At 46.0% G+C, this 26,228-nt stretch overlaps 2 protein-coding genes across 2 annotated transcripts; both read left to right on the forward strand.

Annotated features, from left to right (window-relative positions):
- The first annotated feature begins 3,020 nt into the window (after positions 1-3,020).
- sptlc2b (serine palmitoyltransferase, long chain base subunit 2b) lies at positions 3,021-15,729 on the forward strand. Its single transcript, XM_047021173.1, has 12 exons — positions 3,021-3,250; positions 5,985-6,179; positions 6,484-6,638; positions 7,273-7,421; positions 7,758-7,882; positions 8,522-8,615; positions 8,943-9,048; positions 9,510-9,729; positions 9,946-10,072; positions 12,177-12,312; positions 12,425-12,554; positions 13,684-15,729. The coding sequence occupies exons 1-12, from the start codon at positions 3,113-3,115 to the stop codon at positions 13,795-13,797; spliced, it is 1,689 nt and encodes a 562-aa protein (XP_046877129.1). The 5' UTR covers positions 3,021-3,112; the 3' UTR covers positions 13,798-15,729.
- Positions 15,730-15,810: 81 nt separating this feature from the next.
- On the forward strand, positions 15,811-24,965 carry ism2b (isthmin 2b). The gene is made up of 7 exons (XM_047021174.1): positions 15,811-16,569; positions 19,433-19,606; positions 19,718-19,846; positions 20,910-21,243; positions 22,429-22,569; positions 22,837-22,905; positions 23,014-24,965. The coding sequence occupies exons 1-7, from the start codon at positions 16,438-16,440 to the stop codon at positions 23,529-23,531; spliced, it is 1,497 nt and encodes a 498-aa protein (XP_046877130.1). The 5' UTR covers positions 15,811-16,437; the 3' UTR covers positions 23,532-24,965.
- The last annotated feature ends 1,263 nt before the right edge of the window (positions 24,966-26,228 follow it).

The raw sequence follows: 26,228 nt of genomic DNA on the forward strand, positions 1-26,228 counted from the left end.
GCGCCTGCCATTGTTGTTACTTGAGGTGTATTTAATTTACACAGACAAGTTGATAATGGCTCCACCATGCTGTTGTCTGGCTTGTGAATGTGTGCAGTGGAAGATGAATGAGATTCTTATTCATGAAGGTAAAAAAGGAAATTGGTTCTTCGTCTGCTTTTGTGTGCTGCTGAACACAAACAATAAATACATTGTTGGGACATAATGGAATCTTCACCTTTTCAGCTGAGACTTTGATGGATGGGTTCTTGTTTTTCTCCCAGAAAAAGCTAGCAGACATAAACAATATTGAGTTGTTCAGCCAATCCTTCATGGTACATTTCATGGGCAGTTACAGGGGTTTGTAAAGTGTGATTGGTGATGAATGTTCTCTATGCTCCTTTCACCTGTCTAAAGGTGTGGCAAAGAAATATCATTCACGTTCCAAACTGCTTACTAATATGAAGGCCCAACTCTGGACATGATGACAGTGAAAAATCCCCTTCAGTATTGTAATGTAAGACTTGCATGGCTCTGAGGCCCAACCACATTTACCATGTATTTACAACAATATCAGTATTTTCCCAGATATGTCATGTTTCTCATACAATTATTGCACATTTAAATACTGAATACAACTCACTTTGTTGGCGTGAAATTATTTAGTGCTGGTGTGTTCAATAATCATTCACACAAAGTTAGCTACACTTGGGTGTGAATTGTGAGCTGGAGGTCTTGGTTGTAAAGAGCTGGATAGGAGAGGACTGAACTTGGATGTGGAGGCCTGGTCAGTGGAGGTTTGGGTTGTGGAGGGCTGGATGGTGTAGGCTGTCTGAAGGATGAATCCTGAGGAGTGCAGTCTTTTCTGCAACAGCAATCCGGCTGCATAATCCATTATCAGGGCTGGGTTTAGACAGGCGTAAAAACCTCTAATGGTTGTGCCAGTCAGAGAGTGGACCCAGACTCAAGCACCCCCACCCCCGCCCCCACCACTGGACTGCTGGATGTTTACATGCTGACAGCTCCGGGACTGTCAGGGATGTGTGATTAATTGACATTTTGGCCAATGAGTCTTAATCAAATGAAAGATCTGATGGAATCCTGGGGTTGTATGGATTCTGGAGTTCTGACTTTGTCTGCTGTACCTTTGGATGATGATGATAATATAATAATCACCATAATAATGTACTAATTTACCAGATTACCAGAGTTGTTATCCAAAGAACAAAAGCTTTAACAATTGAACTTGCACCCTATTGATCTGCCGTAAAAATGCTCTACCACTTAGCCATATTCATGAGGACGATGATGATGACGAGGATTATATTTAGATTTTATAGCCTAATAGTGCAAGATTTTGTGTTTGATCTGCCCCTGAAATTAATGAACATCCTAAAGGAAATCAACTGTTTTATATATTTTAAAAGTTGGATCCATCATTTGAAACTGAATTTAACTAAAAACTAACAAACACTCGTTCACAGGTACACATTTGGATATCCAATTCCTATTTAATTACAGTGTTATCTATATTAAATGTCACCACCATGTATGACAAATGGCTTTACATCTAAAGCCTCCTTCTGCAGAAACAAGGTCTTAATAGGCTTTCTAGGGATATGAGAAAAGGACTGATACAGATGATGATTCCATTAGATCAGGGGTTCTCAAACCTTTTGGGGCCAGGGACCCCTTATGTGAGTTATGAGAGTTTTCAATAGTATGTGAATGTGTAAGCGTTTCATGTGTTTGTGTAAGGACAGTCCGAATTATTATTACAATTATATATGTAGCCTAAACGTGATGATGAGTTAAACTGGCCTCCCTAATCAACATAATGCCAAACCTATTACCTGCCTCCCTCCCTCTGTCATGGAAGTTTATAAACAATCCTCTATAACATGTAGATCAATGCTAATAAACGTTAACATAGGTTAGAAATGTATTATTCATTAGAGGCTAGAACATCAAGTTCAGTCAATTCCAATCAGTGCTCAAGCTAAGACAACATTATTTACAATCACTTAGAGTTTACCCTAGTTCTTGATGGAAAGCGTATCTGCTTTATCTGGTTAGCATTGATTTCGGCCTAGCAGTCCATTGTAACACTGCAAAGACGCAACCTCAAAGCCAAAAATTCAGGTTATTGACCTATGTGAAATCCATACTGTTGGATTAGATGTCTTCATCGCAGATTTCACTTTGTTGACCAATTCCATTGATAGACAAATGGCTTTTACAGTAATAAACCGTTATGAGATCAGATTGGCCAAATGTGGTCCAATAGCGCCCTCTAGAAGACTAGAATAGAACAGATGATCACATTTAACAGAATCTCGCTTGATCAACAACGTTCGACAAAAAACTTTTTTTACATAACGTTTCTTTCTTTCTTTCTGTCTTTCTTTCTTTCTCTTTCCTTTTTTTTTCTTTCTTTCTTTCTTTCTTTCTTTCTTTCTTTCTTTTTTCTTTCTTCCTTAGGACACTTTGGGTAAAAGCGTCCGCTTAATTAAGATTCTAAAATGTTCGAAGGACAAATAAGAACATATTATTCAGTGTCTGCTCAAGAATACTTCGACATATGGCCTATTGTTATTAGTCTATTTCCACTAAGGGGATTTGAGAACACGTTTGATAAGTAACACCGTAGGCCTAATCATTTATTTACCTGTGCAAATATCAATTTAATAGATTTGAAATTGTGGCGTGACACAAATAAAAAAATATAGGCTATGATTATCCTTGAAGAAATCCTTGACATTTGTTCAGCATTGAGTCATAAACAGGTGAGTGCTTTTGTCACGGAAAAAAAAAGGTTCTCACAGTTTTCAATAAACGCATAAGTGGTAAACCAACTCCCATATGCAAAGGTTTTTATGGGTTATTTCCATGGTACAGCTCTGGTAAAGCATAGGGACACGTCGCCGCCCCAAATTAATATATTCAGCCTCAGTTGACGTCAAAATGTCCCATTGGTCGTAAAAAGTTAACGGGGGCGTGAATTTCCTGCAATATCATGTAGCAGTGGGCGTCCCGTTAGTCCCAGCCTCTTTGAAAGACCATACATGATTTCACTATTACACAAGGTAGGCGACTACAAATCTGAATATCCGGGCGCATTTATCGGACAAATATGACGGAAAGCTCGGCATATAAACTGTTAAATGGAGATGCTTGCCATCGGACCACAAACGGGAAAAAATCGGGGAAGGTCTTCGTGAAGAACCGGGGTGTCTTTCAACAGCAAAAGTATCGTCCACCCAGAGATAAGGTGAGGCCCCGTTGTAAACGATGAGACTGGGTAGAGCAATAATGCATCTACTTAGCTAGCTAGGCTACATGGAATTCCTGTAGACAGTTTTTTCTAACATTCTTACGTTATGTTATTTTTGTTACAGAACATTCTACGGGAAATACATTTGTTTTACAGGGAATGTTGACTTCCTTATTATTAGCTACACCCTAAGTGGGTCTTGTTAGCTACTGTAGCTAATATTGAACAGAAATTAAACTACCGGTACTTGAAGCTACCGAGTACAACTAGTCGATGAAAGTTGTCTACCAAATTATCGTCTGCTGCTTTTTGAGTACTGAGCTCCGAGGAAATCCTGGAGGAACCGGATTCTGATAGGGTTGTCAACTTTAATAACCCAGCATAACTTTCGAAGCATTCTGACTCCTTATTCTACAGCGACTCCCAACCAGGTGAAAGATAACCGATCTGAAAGATGTAGTTAGGTAGCCGTAACCCAACACGGCCTGTTGTTGGGGTGTGGTGTAGGTGGGCTGGTCTCTGTTTACACTACCACTCCATTACTATGGAGAATACCAGCGCTGTTGTGCAAGGTAACTGGAGAGGAGCACTTTGTCCCACAGTCAGGCTTCTGGTAGGATAGTCTCCCTCAAACCTACCCTTCCCAGCCTATCCAAACCCTCCAGCTACCACCTCTGGCATCTCTTATCCTCCAACCTGCCACTCCCAGCCTCTCTTAACCTCCAGCTTCTCCTTCCAGCCTCTCCTTTACAGCCTCATCTTCTGCCTCCTGGCCTCTCCTCCCTCTGGACACACCCCCTCTCCAGCAGTCCTTCATGGGAGAAATGTCTGTTGACTGGAGGAGTGGCCGGTTGGGATTCAATGGCCCTCAAAGGGGAGGAAATGTGTGTATGTGGTGGTGTTTATTTTTTACTTGTTAGGAGTGGACAGGTAACATCAGATCCAGTAGGTAGCAGGATCTTGGACAGACTGTCCAGGCGAGGGAGGGGATGGAGATCATGTCATGCTTGTCTCCTCCTTATAGATCTGCAGAAGCAACCAGAGGATGGGAGTGTGCGTTTTTTGGACGTGTGTGTGTGTGTGTGTGTACGAGGGTCAGAGGCGTGCCTGTGCGTTTGTGGGAAGAGCCCAGAGGTAAACAAAGTGAATCAATACAGTCCTTCACCACTCCCAGGTGTGACTAATAACTGGAGCCAGTGATACTGCAGCTATTGGCTCATAAACGAACACAGGTGGAGCTCATTGATTGACTTCATAAAGAAAATACCTTTTCTGGGAGAAGCTATGGTTATTCATTGCCTACAAGGTGTGTGTCTGCTTTTCTGAAGATGTAAACAAGTCCTGTTCAAATAGGAGCTGACGGTTTTAGCTTGTGGTGGACCTGTAATGATCTGGGGGTGTTTCAACATCAAATAAGTTGTTGTGTGCCCAGACTGCAAGGCCTGTTGGTAAGAGTAGCGTTTTCCCACACAATCTCTAGAGAGCTGGAAACCTGTCTAACTGGCTTGAAATTGGTTGCGCCACATGCAGCTACACACTCAGACTTTCGTCAAACACACACAGGCACCTGCACGCACACACACACATACACACATCAAACACTCTTCTCTGTCTCTCTACTCTACTGCGGTATTTCATGGGGCATGACTCGGTCACATGTGGTTGCTAGGCAGCCAGGGCCTTAATGAGTGACTTGGCTGACTGACTTGGGCTCATTTTGTCGGAGGACAATCAGGCCATAGAGAAGTTGAAAAGCAGCTTCAGATGATTTATTATAAGTTTAGTTCTTGTGAAGAGGTGCGAGACCAGTTAAATCCTATGAAACTCAACCAGTACTTGTTACTGTGGAAGAAATCTATTTTTTTGCATGCTTATTTTAATCATAATCAGTAAATGTACTATATTTTCATGTATTCTGTGTTATTATTCAATCATATGCGTATATGGCCGACATGGGATATGCTTATGTTATGTACTGATGACAGTCACGGGTCTTTTGATGTAGGGTCTGACTGAATTGCGAGCACCTGCTATCCTTTGTTTTTCCTTTTCTACTCTAAATTCTGACATTCATGCCTCAGAGATTTTGTTAACAACACTGTGTGATTTACATGGTAATTATTCATGTATAGAGTGTTTAGATTCTCCGATCTGCAGATTGCTTTATACTTAAAAAACCTGAATGAAACTGTTCCTGAAGAGATGGACGGAACTTTTCTTAATCGGTTACAAATGCAAACATAAACTTGAGTTGCTATTGGACAGGAATGTGAATGTCAGGACACAAAGAGAGAGAGAGGGAGAGAGAGAGAGCTCTGCCTGCAGATTAACCTTCAGACCTAACCCAGGGTTGGGTGGTTATGGTCCCCCCCTCTCATTGACCAGTGATCTGGGAGGTGTGGTATGTGACCTCTGAAGGGAGGTAATCATCGACAGTACTGGGCGTCTTGAGGGGCAGAGTGTGAGAGAGTTAGAAGGCAGCAGGACGGCGAGAGAGAGAGCAGAGCTCAGCCTGTATATGACTCAGACTCCCATGTCAGAACTTTGTTTAGTTAAGGCGTACCATATCTTCTGAAACAACCCTTCTGTGTCCTGTGGAATTTGTCATTTGTCCAGACCTTTGATTTGAATCTGTATCTCGTACAATATTATTCTGTGAGGAACCGTTTCAAAATAATACAAATTACATCCAGAAATTGAATACAACAGTTTGGTTTTCAAAACATTACAGAACAACCATGCAGTGCGTAACGCCAGCCTGTACAACAAGCCCTTTGTGGAGTCGTTTGAGGAGACTCCGCTGCTGGTGGCGGTCCTCACCTACGTGGGCTACGGCATCCTCACCGTGTTCGGCTACCTGAGGGACTTCCTGCGCGGCTGGAGGATCGAGAGCCACCACGTGGCCCAGGAGAGGGAGGAGCAGAAGGTACACCCCTCCTCACCTCCACCTGCTGATTTCTATCTTTCACTCGCTCACTTATTCACTCACAATCTCTCTCGCACACCCACACAATTTACAACAATTTGCATTGTTATTAAATATCTTAATTTAACTTTACTGTGACGATTATTGCTCCAATTTAACCAACTGAGTCAAATATCCTCTACCATTAGACTACGGGTCACATCTTTGGTTGTTTGGCAGATCCAAGAAACAAAGGCTACTGGAAGCTGAGATCCACTAGTGGTTGTGTGATCTGACCCCTCCATGATGTGTCTTCTCTCTCCAGGACTTTGTTCCTCTGTACCAGGACTTTGAGAACTTCTACACAAGGAACCTGTACATGCGCATCAGGGACAACTGGAACAGGCCCATATGCAGCGTTCCTGGGGCCAAGATGGACCTGATGGAGAGGGTGTCTCATGACTACAACTGGACCTTTGAGTGAGTCTAACCATCCGTCCGTCTCTGTTTGTCTGTCTGTCTGTCTCGGTGTTTGTCTTAGCCTGTGTGTGTGGGTATATTTTCATGAGACTTTGCCTGAGGTCTGAATGAGTCATGACCAAATGTCAGCCTGCATGTCTCCCTTGCTCCCGAGGTCATTGTCCCTCCCTGTAATGATCAGACCAGCCACAACGAGAACACACCACCAGACTCTGTCACATGCTGCTGTGTGGAAACGTCCCTAAAGCACAGCAACCAGTCACCTCTCACACCCAACTGTTAATGAGGCTGATAGTTCAGTCTTGTCCACATGCCAACAACCCCAAGACTGTGAATGTGTTTGAAGAACGCAACAAACAACACAGCAATTTGTGCCCAGTGTCCTGGTGAAACATCAGGTCTACTGAAGAGACATTTCTGGCATGTTTTGACATTTTCTTTGAATCACAGTTGGTGATTCAATGTCTTATTAAGAAATATAGGAATGTTCCTGGAGCTAGTCTATGTAATATTCATTTATCATATGCCTTTGTCCCAATCGACATACAAGCAGGGGGGATTTGAACCTGCAAGCTAAACACACCCTGTGGAGCTTATTGCTCTGTGTGTTTCTGACTCGTCTCTGCTTCTCCAGGCACACGGGCAAGGTGGTGAAGGAGGTCATCAACATGGGCTCTTATAACTACCTGGGCTTTGCCGAAAACACCGGCCCCTGCGCTGACGCCGCCACCAACGCCACGCTCAAGTACGGGGTAGGCGTGGCCAGCACGCGCCACGAGATGGGTAAGTTAGCCTAACCCTAAGGGGAGACAAATTCCTTGTATTTGTACACGTACAGCAGATTCTGACATGGTATTTAGCAGGTTATTTAAACAAGATGAATGTAGACATCCACTTACCCCTGGAAAGCCCAACCTTCCTCATACCCAGGTTCACTTTTGCAATAACATGTAGCGCTAAACCATAATGAAGCATAGCTACATAGAAGTTAATATGTAATTACAATGTAAATAGTATAGGTGTTGCAACATAGTCACAGTAATTCAAGTTTGTTTATGTGAAGTGTTTCCAAATACGTCAAGGTTTTACTATACTGACATCATGCTGTTGTTTGTTCAGGTAACCTGGATCTTCATGAGGAGTTGGAGCAGTTGGTTGCCAGGTTTCTGGGTGTGGAGTCGTCTATGGTGTTTGGCATGGGTTTCGCCACCAATTCCATGAACATTCCTGCTCTTACTGGAAAGGTAAAACATCCCTTGTTTCCTCCTTCTGTCTCTCTCTTTCTCTCTTTCCAGACATGGTTCAACATATTAGCTGTGGGCCTACATCCTGTCCGAGGAAACAGGTTTTCAGTTGTTTTGGATTTATAAGTTCATCCTGTTCCACAACTTCGGGATATCTTTTAGAACATTCTGTATGCAAGGGCCCGGATCGCTGAGTCACACCAAGCTCTCTACTTCACTTCCTGTTCTTAGGTCTTAGGTTCTGTTTTGACAGGAAGTGAAATTCCACCGTACCTTCCAGCAAATCACTGACAGACAGAGCGGGGGGAAAGAGGATAGTCACGTCACATACTGGAGGTCATGAATTCTTTAGACATTCTCATGCCTTCTCGTCACAAGGATTACGTAACAGGATTAATCATTCATTCATCAGACGAGAGGGCATGCTGGTCATGTGTCAGGAGCAGTGAGATGCCTTAGATGTAGAGCTAGATATCCAGTATGAAATGGAGATGTAGAGTTAGATATGCAGTACGAAATGGAGATGTAGAGCTAGATATGCAGTATGAAATGGAGATGTAGAGCTAGATATGCAGGAGGTACGTGGAAGATAAACGGTGAGATGTCTGACATGTCCATGGCCACATGCCGTGTCTGTAGGGCTGTCTGATCCTGAGTGATGAGCTGAACCATGCTTCCCTGGTTCTGGGAGCCAGACTGTCAGGGTCCACCATCCGTGTCTTCAAGCACAACAGTAAGTACACCATCTCTACTCCATATACACACACGCACGCGCACACACAGACACACAACAGTGAGTACACGCTCGTTCTCTACACACACTTAACAACACGCACGCACACAACAGCACACACACTCTCGACAGAGTTATCAAAACACACACTTACTTTTCCCCACCAAGCCCAGTCACACACTTGTCATGGGACGGGAGTGCACAATACAGGATGTGGGGGGTTAGATGGCACACACTGTTCAGTACACACGACACGCCATCTCTCTCCTCTCCATCCCTCTCTCCCTGTCCTCCCCCTCTTATTCTCATCCCTTTCTCTGCGACCAGACATGCAGAGTCTGGAGAAGATGCTGAGAGATGCCATCGTTCACGGACAGCCCAGAACCCACCGACCCTGGAAGAAGATCCTCATCCTGGTGGAGGGCATCTACAGGTAGACACACACACACATTCATGTACATACTTACCGTTCACATACATACGCATGCATACACATACAAGGTGTCCTTTCATGTTTTGCGTGGGATCCTACTAATGTACTTTCTGTGTCAATTCGAAGTGTTCAATACCCCTGGCTGCTACCTGCTACTCAGTATAGATCAATAATGTGTTGTTATGGATGAAAGCATCCTTAGGGATTTGGGAAGGAAACACTTCCTGCTAGAGAACACGCTTCCAGATATCATGTTCAGGTTTGAGTTTATGAGCCGTGTGTCTCAACCACATCATGTTAAGTGCATTATTACAGGATTTGTGCAAGGAAGGCACTTTATATTGATGTGTGTGAGTGGATCCTCTCTCTGTGTTTGTGTGTGTGTATCCTTCCATCTGTCCCAGCATGGAGGGCGTGTGTGTGTGTGTTCAACCCCCCTCACCCTCCTCTCTGTGTCCCAGCATGGAGGGCTCCATTGTGCGTCTACCTGAGGTGATCGCCCTGAAAAAGCGCTACAAGGCTTACCTGTACCTGGACGAGGCGCACAGCGTGGGGGCGCTGGGGCCCCGCGGGGGCGGCGTGGTCGAATACTTTGGCCTGGACCCCAGGGACGTGGACGTCATGATGGGAACCTTCACCAAGAGCTTCGGGGCGGCAGGGGGATACATCGGAGGGAAAAGGGTGAGACGCCTTTACCTTATCCTCCTCTAATCACCCCCCCCCCCCCCCACACACACACACACACACCCAGAGAAGGACAGGATTATCAAGGTCATCATGAGTCATTATCCAGGATGTGATTCCGTCATGAATGTATTTTATTACAGGTGGATTATCAGGTTGTAAAGATAAACTAGCATGTTAACTGATGACGCCTCCCTCCCTCCCTCCCGTCAGGAGCTGATCAGCTTCCTGCGTAGTCACTCCCACAGTGCGGTGTACGCCAGCTCCACGTCGCCCCCTGTGGCCCAGCAGATCATCACCTCCATGAGGATCATCATGGGGGAGGACGGCACGTCGCTGGGTGAGTTCTTCTGAAGCACAATCCATCAGCAGCAGCAGCTAACCCTAACCCTAACCACCTCAGCCACGGAGACAACAATAGGACTGATAGGAACCACTATAGGTCATTGCACGGTCATGGGACAAGTATGTGCGGATTGTTTACAGACTGCACGCAATAGTACATACTTTGTAAGGGCAGCTGCTGTACGTCCTAAAAGATAAATGTAAAAGTATGTGATTCAGGACGCAGTCTGTCTCCAACAGGGCACGGCATGTCTGTGTGTTGCACTGTCATGCTACCTTCATCCACTAGATGGCAGCATGGATCTGTACTGCTGTTCTAGGCTAGTCAGGCCTGGGTTTGACTCAGTTAGAGAAGGCTATCCCTTCCCCTCAATCACACACACAAAGGTAGAGGTACCTTTGCTCTACCTGTACTTAGACTGAGGAAATGTTTACCGTGGCGCTCCGTTTCCTCCAGCCCTGCGATAAAGCCACGTCTCAGTCACGTCGCTGGGATGACCTCCCCCGTAAAGAACGTTCAGAATGTCCCGCGCTCGTTACAAGCTGGCACCGAGCACGTGGATCTGACCTGAGCTGGGAGGAGAGCTTCTTGTCAGCACATCTCAGTATGACAGGAATGTCCAACCAGTGGAGAGAAATTTCCTTCAATCTCTTTTTCTCGCTTTTTTCCCCGCCCCCCCCCCCCCCCCCCCCTTCCAACTTATCACTCTGCAGTGCTCAGAATGGCCTTTCATTCCTGCACTCAGAAAAAGACCGCTATGTGAATTTTATTTCAGACTTGTTGTGTCTGCAGTGCAGCTGAAGGCCCTTTAAGTAGACGTTTTTTTCGGAGGTGTTTTTTAACACCGCAGGACCGCTGGTTGTTGGCATTGGCGACCTGCACGTTGAGTCAGAGCGGGGCAATGCAGCGCAGTGCAAAGCTTCCCCACAGTGGACCTATCCACAGTGCACATCCAGTGGACTGAATCCATCGCCTGTTTGGGTTATTTCATGTAAATATATATTATGTGCATGTGTTGTTTTTAGTGCTGTCAAACGATTAAAATATTTAATCGCGATTAATCGCATTAATGTCATAGTTAACTCGCGATTAATCACAATTAATCGCACATTTCTATTTCTATCTATTCTAAATGTCCCTTGATTTCTTTTTGTCCCATTCTTTTTTCAAATTGTAATGCTCTTATCAACATGGAAAAGTGGTTCGGATTGCTTCGTGCAAATATTTTTTGTTATTGAAAACAACATTGCAATCGCCTGGCTTTGACGAGGGGGCGGAGAACTTGCATCATCTGTGTGCTTGGCCATCAAGTGGTATTTCAGACTGGACGTGCTGCAATGATAGCTAATTTTACAACGACAAAACACACAGATCACTTTGGTCTTGTCAATGGAACCATTTGGCAACTTTTTAAAAGTAAACTTTCCATTCAGAATCTTATTGGCATCCATTTCGGCGTCTCGCGCTCGCCATCCACTCAACTAGAGTTAACCTACTACCAGAGAATGTCTCATATCCGTAAACGGGCTCTGCTACTACGCTTTAGCCGGATCGCAAGCCAAACAAGTGTGTGGCGTGCCTGTTGTTTTGTTTCCGGTCTAGCTAGATCCGGTGTGGTGTTGTAGTTTTTCTAACTTCGGTAGTTGTTGCAACAGCATGTGAAAAAAAACTACAAAGTTTGCTAGGCCAAAAAGAGCGTTAATCGCGCGATAAAAAAATTGACGCCGTTAATTTGGGTTTGCGTTAACGCCGTTAATAACGCGTTAAACTGACAGCACTAGTTGTTTTACAAAATCATTTAAGATTGATGGCAGGGTGACTTGGCCTCTTGCAGTTGAGGTGGCTGCTGCTGTCGCTGCTAAACTACTGTGTTGATCAACTAAGGTCCGTCACACAGCTACCTGTAAATTGCCAAATGGCCTATATTGGCAATCACCGATTTAAGCAGTGATGATTGTGGATAGGAAAAGGAACTTGTATCGCCCAACTCCCTACTGTCTACAGTGTAACTGCCCAGAGTGTGTGCATGTGACGAGCATGCCAGGCGGGTCCAGGGGCATGGTCAGAGGTGTAACGAACGTCCTCTTGTCGTTGCCAGGCGCGGAGCGGCTGAAGCAGCTGTCGGAGAACACCAATTACTTCCGCAGGAAGCTGCGCGAAGACGGCTTCATCATCTACGGCAACGACGACTCCCCCGTGGTCCCCCTGATGCTGTACATGCCTGCCAAGATAGGGTGGGGAGCTCACCACACACACATTGCTGGCACACACACGCACAAGCTATCCACACACACCTACACACAAGCCATTGTGTGCGTGTGACAGTAGGGTTTGTGTGTGTTGCAGGGCGTTTGGCAGGGAGATGGTGAAGAGGAACATTGGAACCGTGGTGGTGGGATTCCCGGCGACGCCAATCATCGAGTCGAGGGCGCGCTTCTGCGTGTCGGCCGCACACACCAGAGAGATGCTGGACACGGTGAGATCTGCCTGTCTGACTGAACAGTCAGAACATGGCACACTGACTTCATCCCTGCTACCAACAGCATCTCCACCATCCATCACTTAACTATCAACCCAATCTATTTTAGTCCCGATTCATATACCCAAAGTTTCAAACCTGTGTTAGCCGTTAATAATAACCATCCTGCCTTAAAGCACGATTGCATTGTGAAAGGCATTAAATACAAAAAAAACTAAAGGCATTTACTGACAGCTAATCACTTCTCTTCAGAAAAGTTTCCCAGCAGCCAGTGAGGCCTGGCTTCAGACTGTTGATATGTAGCAGGTGTGTGTCGTCAGAATGGCTTCTCAATGTCAGGTTCAGCAGGGGCCGAGTTGAGACTTGAAAGAGCAGCGCTGGATCTCTGGCCAGATTCAAATGGGTCTTGATTTGGATTTGGGATGTGCTGCCTCTCCCCAGCAACACTTCATTCATCTCTCTGAAGAGCCTGTCAGCACCATGTTTTAATAGGTCATTTAAAGCACATCGTCTTCGACTTTGTTGAACGCAAGAAGCCTCTTTTTCCTTATCTGGAAAACCGTTCTCTCTTGTTCCAGTTTTGGAATCAGGAGGAGGAGGAGGAGGAGGAGGAGGGAGGGAGGGAGGGAGGGAGGGAGGGAGGGAGGGAGGGAGGGAGGGAGGGAATAGTTTCCATGTGTCATGCAGCATAGATAAGGTCTCCTATGGTAAGAAAAGGAGTTGTGTGGTTTTGATGTGATTTTCTTGTACACCTTTAGTCTGAAAATATATCCTGGTGGTTTAGAGACACACAGAACAATCAGGATGAATCTCAACCTTGCTTCTAACTCACGTCACTGATGATAGATGATGATATTCAAACTCTCTACATGCACTGTTTGTGTGTCGCTTGAGATACAAGCGTCTGCTAAGTGAACACAATGTAAATAATCATGTTCAGCAGTCAACAATCATTCAGCAGTCTGTTTTCATCTTGTTTTGCGGACTGTGCTTCATGTAGAATAACAGACGATAGGGATACTTTTTTCTTTTTTTATCACAGGTTCAAATCCCGTGTGCTGTGACTTTGGATGAGAGCACATTATTGTGATCGCTATGATTAACCAGTGTTGCCTGTCTCCACCAGGCTCTGGCGGCCATCTCGGAGGTGGGGGACCTGCTGCAGCTGAAGTACTCCAGAGAGGAGCGACCTCCAGCCTCTCAGAGCTGCTCCTCTTCCCAGAGCCTGTACTTCAAATGAACCACCTCGCCACTCTAACCACCTGTACTACCCTCTCTCCCAGCCTTAACCCTGACACCACCCCCCCCCCCCCCTACACACACACACTAAGCACCACCTAGGCTCGCACCCTGATGCCCCCTACTACCTCCATGCCCAGCCTTACCACTCACACCACCACCCGGCCTCGTACCTCGCCCAAGTTAAAGGTCACCCATGTCTTAATTTCTGTTGTTTTAAAGTGTGTGTGTGTGTGTGTGTGTGTTGGTGTGTGTAAAGTCTGTTTCTATCTTAACTTATACTGTTTGTTTTGGTCCCAATGTTAAGTAATAACTGTGTGCACCCTGTGTCTTACTGCACTATAGTAACTAAGTAGTTACTGGGTTAAATACACTGTACATGGACCTTGTTGTACTATAGTATAAATATGTATTATTACATTTATTGGTTCAACCAATTCGAGTAAACTAGACGCGAAGATATACGCGAAAAACCTTTAGGTTGGTTGAACTCCCAAAACTACTAAACGTGGAATTCAGATAAGCTTCATCCAGATACGGTTTTGAATTGGCTTTAAAAGGTTATATTCTAATCAATATGTTACTTGAATACTACTATGTCCGTGTGTTCCGTCTCTTACCAAAGTATGTATATATATTCTGTGATATTTGGGAGAATCGAGATTAGAGACATCCAGAAAGATAAGAGCAGCAGAAAGCGAACGCGCTCAGAATATATTTTTATGTTTTTTTATCTACGAATGTGACTTTCTAGCCTTAAGTGTTCATGACTGCACTCGAAAAACATGAGCCCAGCGTCCTTATAATTTCTTTAAAGTTTAACTGCAGCATCTATGTTCCTTTCTCGAGCGCTTAACGGTAACCAGCGTCGATGTTACAGTACCAAGCTAACAAAATGACAAGCTAATACCCAGCGTCCATGCTGAACGCATGAAGAGGCTGCATATTGTGACAACACTCTGATGTTCAGTTAGTTTTAGTTATTGTTTATGCCCTTGTTATTATAAGTAGCTTGCCTGATGAAAGTTCCTTATTTCAAAAGCAGCTGCCAAATGTTGATCTAGTGTACCAACGTGGTTGGGGAACTCTGAATGTGCAGTGCGCATACTGACAAGCATAGTAGACTAATGCTGTTATGACGTATTCGTTGACCAATCAGAAGTCCGTGCTGATGAACAGTCTTTAAATTTTTTTGCAACTGTTTGATTAACTATGATCTTATTGAATGGCATTCCAGTTTGTGTTAGTCTGTTTCTGCTTCGTATTGTTTTGTGGTAACTGTTTGATTTTAAATGTTAACACATCCAAGTTCATTTCAAATTTGAGAACATGTCATTGTCAACGGTTGATTATGTGCTTTTTGCTTTGACTTTTGCAATGGAAATAGGAAAAAATACGTTGGTTGTGCTTCTCAGACTTAAAGCTTGGGTTAAGTTCCAGATGTGATCACTCCTTTCAAATAATTCAAACTGCATATTAACGTTATTAATTGTTGATAGGTAGGCCTAATGGTTTTACCATTGCAGCAGTGACATTTTCTCAGAATCACCTGAAATGAAATAGCCTTGTCATCAACCGTCGCCAAAGACACTCATTCCAAAGTGGTCTTTCAGTATCATCCTTAAATCCAACTCAGAACTATGTGATTGCAGTTAGCAAAATGACCATTCGCTTATGAGTAAGGTTTTTGGCTAATTAATTAGGCTATTCTAAAACAAAAGTGCGTAAAAAAGTTACATGGCAGGCTACTGTTCCGTCTTTTCCAAAGTGATATACAATTGGCTACTCTATGTAATTCTTGACACGTGTTATCAGTTTCTTCTCTTGGCAAGTTTAATTTCTTTGGGTTGAAAATAACACACATTAAGCCATGTTGTTGCAAATTTGCTGTCCATGCAGTTCAAACAAAGAATAAAATCGGTATTTCTTTGTATCGGGCTCTTTAAAGTGTCTTTTATACACACAGAGACAGTGTTGACAATATTCCCGAATGAGTGAAAATGTGTGGATTTGCAGCTATCTGCAGTGACCTCTCGCTCTCAGTTTCTTGAGTGAGCGGGGCGCCACCAGAAGCGACTGTCTCTGAGATGCGTAACCTGCATGGATAACGCGCTTCAAGTCGTGTATTATAGCGTCAGAGTTGAAACGCGTACGGCGTCTACTCCAGATGTTGATGTATTGGAAGAAACCACCCACCCATGGTGAAATGAGTCGGCGCATCCTTAAGTAGTTGAATAAACGTGCAGCGGTGCAGACGGGAGAACTGTGTGGGCACTTTGAAGGATTTGGTACTTAAAGCTCTCATTAGCTTGTTTGGGGAAACTTGAAGAGCGACAGACAGCGAGCTAAGCGCGCGGCACTGGCAGATCCGAGAAACTACCTTGAGATTTGTGGCGAGAGTTGGTGCGGTAGTGCGTCGGGCACCCTAGGACATAAGAGCGCATCAATTTAAATTTGAGACTTCAGGTCTGCCCGAGGTCAATATTTCACTCATCCAGAAACAACTAACCACTTGAGAAGAGATGAGAGCTAGAGAACAACTTTTCTACCACCAAAAAATCGAGAACTAAAGATATCGTTGGCTAGTTCTGAGGACTCGCAGATTTTACCGGTTAGCCCTGAGTGGTCCCGTCTGTGGAGAATGTGTAATCTCGGCGGGAAGATCTTGATGCTTTTCCTCATCTTTCCAATACTTTTACTTAATTCCGTTTGTGGGTTTCCCACGAAGCACAATAATGTTGCAAGTAAGCTGAACAACGGAGTGTCGTTACAGGTAAGAACATTTACTATACATTACGCTATAGTATAATATATAACATGCATCTAGATTCCATCTATCATAGAATATGCTAGTTATTGTTTAACATTTTGCAGGTGTGAATATTCGTATAATTCACACTAGTTTTTACGTTAGTTTTCATGTTAAAACATGTTGTACTTCTGTTACAAACATACATCTCTGTTTTTATGGAACACCTATCATGATTCACAGGCCAACAAACACACACACACACACAGTGACATGTGCATTTTTATGGTCCAAATCAGAATAAGAGAAAGAAGACAAGCCAGGGAGAGATATGCTCTTACACTCTAACTTTAAACCTCAATTTCCTGTGTCATGTTGTACTGGATGCTTGTTTAAGTTGATCTATTTAGGCTTGACTGATGTATGTCAGAGAGAGAGAGAGAGAGAGGGAGAGAGAGCAACAAAGAAAGAGAACAAGAAACAGAGAGAGAGGAGATAGAGAGACAGAGAAAGAGAGAGAAGGGTTAGAGAGAGATAGAGAAGATAACATACTGGGGTAAAGGATTGTGCTTTCTGGGCTAAGATTGGACCCATGGTGACTGTACAACTCTCTCACTGACCAGGTGGATGTGGTACGAGGGAGTAGGGAGGGGGCAAAGGAGGGGGAGGTCAGAGGGTGTGATAGGAGCATAATGTTAGAGTGGGGAGGTTAGAGAGGAGGGAGGGGTGAGAGGAGGGTGAGAGAGGGGAGGGTTGGGAAGAAGGGGAGGTTGGAGAGGGGGAATGGGTGGGAGGAGGGGGAGAGGGGGGAGGGTGTGATAAGTCCTTAGTACAGTACAGTACAGCAGCACAACAGCGAGGGCCTTACATAACCAGGACAACCCCTCAGCAGCTCTCACACTGGAACGAGGTCAGAGGTCGTTTCTCCCATTGTTTACGTTGGAGCTTTTCTGTGTTAATGTGGAATTTCCTGTTGTTGGTTTCCTTCATCTCGGAGTGAGGGGAGGTTGGAGTGTGCGTGCCCCCCCCCTTCACCCGCTCTCTATCCGTCCTACAAGTTTGCTCTTTGTTTTTACTTTTTTTCCACGTTTGGGAGGGAGGGCGGAGGCGATCAAAGAGGCCTCATGGTTTATTGTTCTTCTGTAATGGTTTGGAAACAGCCAAGTGTAGAGCCCCTTTGATATATCTGTGGCCACATAAATCAGGGCTGCTACGCCACTTAGCCCCCCCATGTGACCCGACTCCCCTGCCCGACCCCTTCACCAACCCCCCAACCACCCCCACCATGACCTGACCCCCCTTTTACCACCATCCCCAATCCCTCCACCACCATCTTTACCCCCCCACCACCCCCCCGACTCCTGAACTGCGCTGTGGCCGTTGTGACTACATCAACCTCCTCTCTCAGCTGACTGTCACTGTCAGCCCTAAATGGATCCAGAGTTCACTGAATGTAGTGTCCAGAAGAAGGGATGAGGAAAGTCTGGTGTTCCTAACGTTGGTGTCCATAGCAATGCTCCTGGAAACGCTAATGAATCAGACTGGAAGGAAGCCTCCCAAATTCTTTCAGCCAATCACCTTCCCTAATGAAGTTTGACAGACCTCTCGTCCAACCATCTGCCATCATTTGTTCTCATGGTTCTGGCATGACAGCAAGCCGGAACGCTTTGTTCCAGGTTCTCGAACATCGCAAACTGTTTGCCGTTTTGTCATACGTAAAGGGTTTTGTCTCTCAGCTTCATTGTGTTAAATGCCACCGTACTGCAGACCTGATGATGATGCAGCCCCAGGTCTTAGCTCCTGCCATGTTGTTGGGCTGTTTTGTTGAGCTGGAGAGACATTACAGGAAGGAGAGGGCTGGTTTGAATAAATGACTGAATTGTATTTGTTTGGCAGACACTCTTATCCAAAGCGACATACAGAGGGCAGTTTGAACTTCTGACTTCTAGATCTGCAGCGAAATCTTCTACCACTGAGCTAGACTGCCCCCCCCCCCCCCCCCGGTCTGAATTAGAGGCTTACAGATCTCTGGATAGCGTTCACTCATAACTCCAAGGATATGATGTCATCACCCTACACTCTTCCAAGCCTCTAGCCCCAACTATTCCGTCAGTCAGGAGGTATGAACCTTGACCTTTGACCTCTGCCTGACTGTGAGAAGGACGTGGCAGAGGACGAAAGGTCACAGAGCAGGTTCTGGTAGTCAGGACAATCTACCCAAGGGTCCCAAGCAGCCGTCCGATCTCCTCCAGCCTCCCTCAGCCTCCCCCAGTCTAACCCAGACTCCCCTAGGCTCCCTCACCCTCCTCCAGCCTCCGCCAGTCACCCCCCCAGCCCCTCTCATTAGAATGGGACATCCTGGCACAGACTTGTCTTTGTCAAAGGCCTGGGTGCCACAGTTGCTGTGGGAAAACAGAGACATATCCGGGGGTTGGTCAGTTGGTCACTATCCTCAATGTTTTTAAGAGCCCCAGTTTGAAAAAAAACTCCTGCGTTAACTGGCACAAGTATCATATCTATTTCTGGATTCATTAAGCCAGTCATTACACTGACCATCAAACAGGTTGCTAGGGTGTGTTGGTCCACCCAGCTACATACCAGTAGTTATTTTCCCCTGAGTCATCACTGGGCTGTCATTACTGCTCACACATGACATAACGATCTGCCTTGCACATGTCTCAGCAGATTACACAGCCTCTAGACTCCCTTTGATCTTCATCATAATACAAACCGTTCCTCCTCTCTGACCGCCAAAATATCGTAGAACTGTCTACTTCTGATCCGTGATCTCCTGCTGTACTGTCTACATGCCCTATCTGTGCGTTGCTTTGGATAAAAGCATCTGTTCCAGGGAATCAAATGGGTTCATTTTTCATTTTTGCGGCAGGCACATCAGCTCCACCACAACAGGGTCCTTCACAACTCCCAAGTGTTGGAGCAGCAGAACCAGGTGGAGCAGCAGAATCAGGTGTTGGAGCAACAAAACCAGGTGCAGACTCTGCTCCCAGAGGGCCACGGGCCGCAGAGGCGCTGGTCCCCACCCCAGCACCACCCCCTGGGGGCCCAGCCTCCGCCCCCCTCCCAGCACCACCCCCTGGGGGCTCTGCCTCCGCCCCCCTCCCAGCACCACCCCCTGGGGGCCCAGCCCCAGCCCCCCTCCCACCCATTGGAGGTCCTGCCCCCTCCCCACCTCCTGGGAGTCCTACCTCCCCCCGAGGAGAACAAACCCTTCATCCTGGACCTCAAGAACTTTCCAGACCTGGCCAACGCTGACATCAACTCCCAGAACCCCAACATACAGGTGACCCAAGTGGAAAAAGAGCATACTGAAATCAAATTCAAATGTATTAAATTACTGCGTGCTTAATCCATTTGAATCATGTTTATCTTTTTCTACTCAATTGGAAATGTACTGCTTTTGCAAATTCACGTACTTAATGACAACTTTAATATTATATATTAGTGCTGTCAAACGATTAAAATGTTTAATCGCGATTAATCGCATTAATGTCATAGTTAACTCGCGATTAATCACAATTAATTGCAGATTTTTATCTATTCTAAATGTCCCTTGATTTCTTTTTGTCCCATTCTTTTTTCAAATTGTAATGCTCTTATCAACATGGAAAAGTGGTTCGGATTGCTTCGTGCAAATATTTTTTGTTATTGAAAACAACATTGCAATCGCCTGGCTTTGACGAGGGGGCGGAGAATTCGCATCATCTGTGTGTCTGGCCATCAAGTGGTATTTCAGACTGGACGTGCTGCGATGATAGCTCAGTTTACAACGACAAAACACACAGATCACTTTGGTCTTGTCAATGGAACCATTTGGCAACTTTTTAAAAGTAAACTTTCCATTCAGAATCTTATTGGCATCCATTTCGGCGTCTCGCGCTCGCGATCCACTCAAAACGTAACGTTAACCTACTACCAGAGAATGTCTCATATCCGTAAACGGGCTCTGCTACTACGCTTTAGCCGGATCGCAAGCCAAACAAAGTGTGGCGTGCCTGTTGTTTTGTTTCCGGTCTAGCTAGATCCGGTGTGGTGTTGTAGTTTTTCTAACTTCGGTAGTTGTTGCAACAGCATGTGAAAAAAAACTACAAAGTTTGCTAGGCCAAAAAGAGCGTTAATCGCGCGATAAAAAAATTGACGCCGTTAATTTGGGTTTGCGTTAACGCCGTTAATAACGCGTTAAACTGACAGCACTATTATATATGTTTTTAAATTTCCTCTCTGAGAGGAAGAGAGAGCGAGAAGGTGAGACAGATAGGTACGCTATAGCTCAGTGGTTAGAGTGTATGACTGGAGAACAAATGCAAACATCTCATCTCCCTTCTTGCTCTCCTGTCTCCTCTCAGGTGACCATTGAAGTGGTGGACAACCCTCAAATGGAGGCGGAGATGGATCTAGCCAAGGATAAAGACTGGCTCTCCTCCTCCTCCTCCTCCTCCTCCTCCATGGTGGAGCTTCTGGGGGGGAAGAAATTGTTTTGGCCTCTGTTCTGGGGCTACACGGACGCCGACTCCAACGAAGACGGCACGGGTCGCTCAGGTCTGGAGGACGTGACTGAGGAGGAGCAGGAGGAGGATTACCCCCTGGAGTACGGCAGCGAGGAGCCCCTTCCCAGCCAGGGGGTGGAGGACTGGGACAGTGACTGGAATGAGGGCTGGGACGCTCCGCACAGCTACTACGGTAGGGATCGCTGACGGAGCTTACCGATGATGACCTACACACTCATTGAGGTCAGGGGCACTTCTAAATCAACAGTCTTGGACATTTAGAAGTTTAAGTGTTTGAGAATGTCTGAGGTGCATTAAGAGAGAACGAGTTTGAGGAGAAAGAAAGGAAGAAGTAGAAAGAAAGAAAGAAAGAGAGAGAGAGAGAGAGAGGAGGGAGGAAGAAAAGAGACTGATGGTGTGAGAGAGAGACAGAGAGAGAGACAAAGAGAGAGAGGGAGAAAGAGAGAGAGAGATTGACTTAGAGGGTGAGCAGGGAAAGAGTGTCAGCGCTCGACCGTCAGGGTATTGTTGGATCGGGGGGCCTTTGAAGTCGACACTGGTCCTGCTTGCTGCAGAGGCCGGCCTTTTGAAGATGGGCCCGACAAACTCGCTAATGGAAGCCGGAGCCAGAGGCTGTTCCCCAGGACTAAACAGCCCACTGCTTGCGGACAATTAGAGGGCAGATTGGGAACAGGGAATGACAGGGGCCTTTCGGGCTTTGCCTTTCATCCTCCGGGCCCCAGACCCCGCCAGCCCTCCACGGCCGGCCCTTTTGAGCTGGTTCAAGAATTCGGAGGGCTTTCAGGGCCGCGCACAACATTGCGCCTCTATTGTTGTTTTTTCTTAATTCTCGTTCACTCTGGTGGGAAAAAGAGCAGCGTGCCTTCATTTCTGACTGCCCAGATCCACTGCGAGGGGGATGAGAAGCGGAGAGGAGGGGTGAGGGGAGAGGAGAAGAGAGGACAGGGGGATGAGGGGAGAGGAGAGGCACAAAAGGAGAGAAGGGGAAGGGAGAGGAGGGGCGAGGAGAAGAGAGTACGACAGACGAGAGGAGAAAAGAGAGGGAGGGGGGAGAGAGCGGCACAATAAAGGGAAGAAGGGGAGGGTGAAGATAGCAGCGGGGGAAGGGAGGGAGAAGGGGGAGGAGGACGAGAGAGAACACAGCAGCACATTCCCCCATCCATGAATCTCAAATCTTAAGTGGCACAATGATCCGTCATAAAGCAGTCAGTCAGATCCAGGCTTTCAGAACCATAAACACATAGTGACAGGACAACAGGACAGATGGGTAAAAAACGAAATCTGGTTACGTTAATGTAACAACAGAAGAAATCCATTCATGGAAGTGAAGATGACGTGTTGCTTGCTGACCCTGCAGAGAAGGAGGAGATGGAGGAGTGGACCAGCTGGACTCCTTGCTCGGCCACCTGTGGGCACGGAGAGAGGAAGAGAACGAGGCCCTGTGGGTTCTCCTGCACGCTGACTGAGGCGTCCAGGTGTGATGTGGAGCCCTGTCCAGGTGAGCTCCTGACCAGGAGACTGCTCCATGAACCCGGTCGTCATTCAGCAAATACTTTTATCCAAGCGACATACAAAGAGTGCATACACAAAGTACAGCAGAAAATCACAGATTCAAAGCGCCTAGTTCTAACAGTAGTTCGGTGATCAGAGTCAAGGAATAGTCTGTATTTAGCAGGCATTCTGTATTTACACTGTGATGGGACCACATCTCAGCTACGTGGCACCGTGCATTAACAGTACTGTATATCTGGTGTTCTCCTGACAGATGCTGTGAACACAGTGGTGGAACCCTTCCCCTTCGAGATGGAGAACGGAACGGAACCCTTCGGCACAGGTAACCACAGCCAAGCACATTACAAACAACAACAACAACAATCCCAAATGACCTTCGAACCCTGACATGTGTGACGCTTTGCCTCCTGTGTCCTCCCCCCCCCCCCAGATGTGGACAGCTGTGAGAAGTGGCTCAACTGCAAGAGCGACTTCCTGCAGAGGTACCTGCGCCAGGTGCTGTCCGAGCTGCCGGCCTGCCCCTGCTTTTACCCCTCCGCCTCCGCCTACACCGTGGTCAGTATCTACGACGAGCAGCAAGACCGCACCTTCCGTTGGCGCGACGCCAGCGGCCCCAAGGAGCGCATGGACGTCTACAAACCGTCGGCGAGGAGCTGCATCCGCTCGGCCCTCTCCGGCGACGTGACGACCCTCGCCGCACAGCACTGCTGCTACGACGACCGCGGGCGCCTGATCACAAGGGGGAAGGGTGCGGGGACGCCCAACCTCATCAGCACCGAGTTCTCCCCCGATCTGCACTTCAAGGTGGACGTTCTCCCGTGGATCCTGTGCAAAGGGGACTGGAGCCGGTTCCACGCCGTGAGACCCCCCAACAAAGGCCCTGGCTGCCCGGAGAACCCGCACGAGGACGTGTTTATGAACGAGCTGGAGGAGGCCAGGGAGTACTGAGGTGCCAACACATACCACCAGCACCCAGCAGGGCGGCGCCAGGGGGCCTGGGCCCAATCCTATCTTGAGACGGGAGATGTCGGCGTGCAGACGTGTGCGGTTTCATCCCTGTGTGAGACGAGAGTGGAGGAGGGGTTTCCCCTCAAGTTAGGATTTGGTGCAGCGTCTCTCTCCCAGAGCCTTCATGGAACGGAAAGAGAACCAACCAGAAGAAGCCGTGTCATAACACTCGCCGACCTGTCACGCCTCATCATGATCGCCTTCTGAGTGTTGCTGTCTGATACCGTGATTCTGTGTGCATGTAAGCATGGCCCTCCATTGCTAGCTTTCTGTCAGTGTTTTGGTATTTCTTTGTGGCTGGCCGATATGATTTTACTATGTGGAACTAAAGCATGATGTGATGTGACGTGATGTAAATGTAGGAAGTTGAGGGGAAAATGTACAATTCTAACTATAACGATTTACTATGCTGCTAAGAGGAAGGGGGATTGAGAAAACCTGAAGGGGCCGGTTAGGATTGAACCAACCAACCAGTCCAAGGCGAGTACCATTTCAGTCAAGATAAACCAACATCTGAGAAGAAAAGACTGTTGGTACTGAGTGTTCTGAACGCGTGGAGCCATTTTGGGCGTTTCTACAGTTTTCTCAGGGGCACTGACAGTGATGAAGATTAGTCCTTATGCTTTACCTGTGGACCACTGTTAGAGCAACCAGCTTGTACGTTCTCATCAACGGAACACAGAGGTCACAGAGAGATGAGAGGATGAAGAACGTTAGCCGTGTTAGGATAATGAAACAATGCTCTTTTGTTTGTGGTTTTTGCAAGAAATGTAAACGTTGATATTAAATGTACCGGTAATCACGGTTGAATATTCTGTTCACAGCTTTTGAAACTGTTGGCTTCATGTTTATGCTCAAAACCTCTTTCAGGAATTCTATTTTGAAATGTACTGCAAGCATGCTTTACATTATGAAATGTAAGTTTTCAAAAGAAGGCACTTTATTTAATATACACTATATATAAATGCATACGAATGATATACCGTATGTATGAATATAAAATGTACCCATGTTAAGTCATTTGTTTATATGAGTGTTTTTGTGAAGGGAAAACTCGCCAGAAATGCTCTATTAACTTGTACGTAAATGGTCTGTCATTATCTTTTGTGATTTCTGAAAACTAGTATTACATATGATCTTGTACAGTATTTATTTGTGTTTTTTGTTGTTGTTTTTTTTTAAGTTTATTGAAGCTTTGAAACGATACCACATGGTGCCCTGCTGGGACTGAGGACGGCGTCGGCCGTCAAAGGGGAAACCACTTGCCTCACATCGCTCGAGCAGCACGATCACCTGTCCTTTTATCTCTACTAAAGTGCTCTATGAACATGTTGTGACAGTTACGATGAAGAATATAAAATATGTTGCATTCATTGTGTGTCTCACTTGGAAGTGTCCTTATTCCACACTTGTCTCAAGACATCCTCATTTCACAAAAGTGAAAATTGCAAACATAAAAAGACCTAGACGTTCTTCAGTGTAACTTGAGACGGGCCCGTTTCAACCTTAATGTTGTAACTTTAATATGTGGTGTTGTGCAGAGACCCATGCAAGCCGGAAGGAGGCTGTCTTGTTCAGTATTGTGGCCCAGGAGGAGTTGTATTTTCCTGGGTTCTGGTGACTGTGTTGGTGCTCTGTCTGGTCTGGAACCAGTAACACCCAGACACCACAACACACTGCTCCTTCAGGGCACAAAGGCTCCACACACCACTAGAAATCTGGCTCCAATAATGCTTCATAAATATCAACTCTAAGGCAGAATGTTTTTATTTTACCATGTGGTGTTTATTCTGACTGAGAGCTCTTATCTGCTAGCCCTGTTGGAGGCAGACAAAGATACATGGATGAAAGAGTTTGTATGGATATCCCCATTGGTGGGAAAGTTAGAAGTGAAGTTTGGTGTGAAGGGTATAGAAGTCAAATTATAAGTGGAGAGAGACAGAAGTGGAGAGAGTCAGTTAGAAGTGACGAGTGTCAGAAGTGTAGTGTCATGGCGATTAAGCTGATCCGGCCTCCCTATCTCAATGAGAACAACTTCAGAAACATCCTCAGCTAACTGGCAAGTTTTTGAGTAACATGAACTGCTGTCATTACACCACAGACACTACATTTACATTTAGTCATTTAGCAGACGCTCTTCTCCAGAGCGACTTACAGTAAGTACAGGGACATTCTCCCCGAGGCAAGTAGGGTGAAGTGCCTTGCCCAAGGACACAACGACATGTGTGCCAGCCGGGAATCGAACTGGCAACCTTCAGATTACTAGCCCGATGTTCTACCCGCTCAGCCACCTGACTCCACTAAAGTACACAGCGACAGGAATGGGAAGACTGGGCTTTTAGTCCAGATGTTTCACTGCTGGAACCAGGGTCTGGATGGGACTTGAAGGGTTAGTGTAGCTATATCAAATGAGATGGGTGGAGCTCAGTGGTGGAGCTTTCAATAGCAGATCAAGAGGTTGGGGGTTCAAATCCCCCATGTGTCTTAGTTTGGATAAAAGAATCAGCTAAATGCATCAAGTCGAATTCAGACTTCAAAAGGTCCCTTATAAAAGGTAGACAGACACCATTGCATCGTTTGTGATTTATAAAAATTATTGTGTTATAATGAAGTTAATGTCTGTAGAGAGGAGACCTA

Source organism: Hypomesus transpacificus, chromosome 6 (assembly GCF_021917145.1).
Source record: "Hypomesus transpacificus isolate Combined female chromosome 6, fHypTra1, whole genome shotgun sequence".
NCBI classification, from domain to species: Eukaryota; Metazoa; Chordata; class Actinopteri; order Osmeriformes; family Osmeridae; genus Hypomesus; species Hypomesus transpacificus.

Bases quoted from the DNA above. Each gene is read 5' to 3' on its own strand.
- sptlc2b (XM_047021173.1), top strand. From the start codon at position 3,113: ATGACGGAAAGCTCGGCATATAAACTGTTAAATGGAGATGCTTGCCAT. The intron at 7,883-8,521 runs GTAAAACATCCC...CCGTGTCTGTAG, and splicing joins TTCCTGCTCTTACTGGAAAG to GGCTGTCTGATCCTGAGTGA. The intron at 12,555-13,683 runs GTGAGATCTGCC...TGTCTCCACCAG, and splicing joins CCAGAGAGATGCTGGACACG to GCTCTGGCGGCCATCTCGGA.
- ism2b (XM_047021174.1), top strand. From the start codon at position 16,438: ATGTGTAATCTCGGCGGGAAGATCTTGATGCTTTTCCTCATCTTTCCA. The intron at 16,570-19,432 runs GTAAGAACATTT...TTTTTGCGGCAG, and splicing joins ACAACGGAGTGTCGTTACAG to GCACATCAGCTCCACCACAA. The intron at 21,244-22,428 runs GTAGGGATCGCT...CTGACCCTGCAG, and splicing joins CGCTCCGCACAGCTACTACG to AGAAGGAGGAGATGGAGGAG.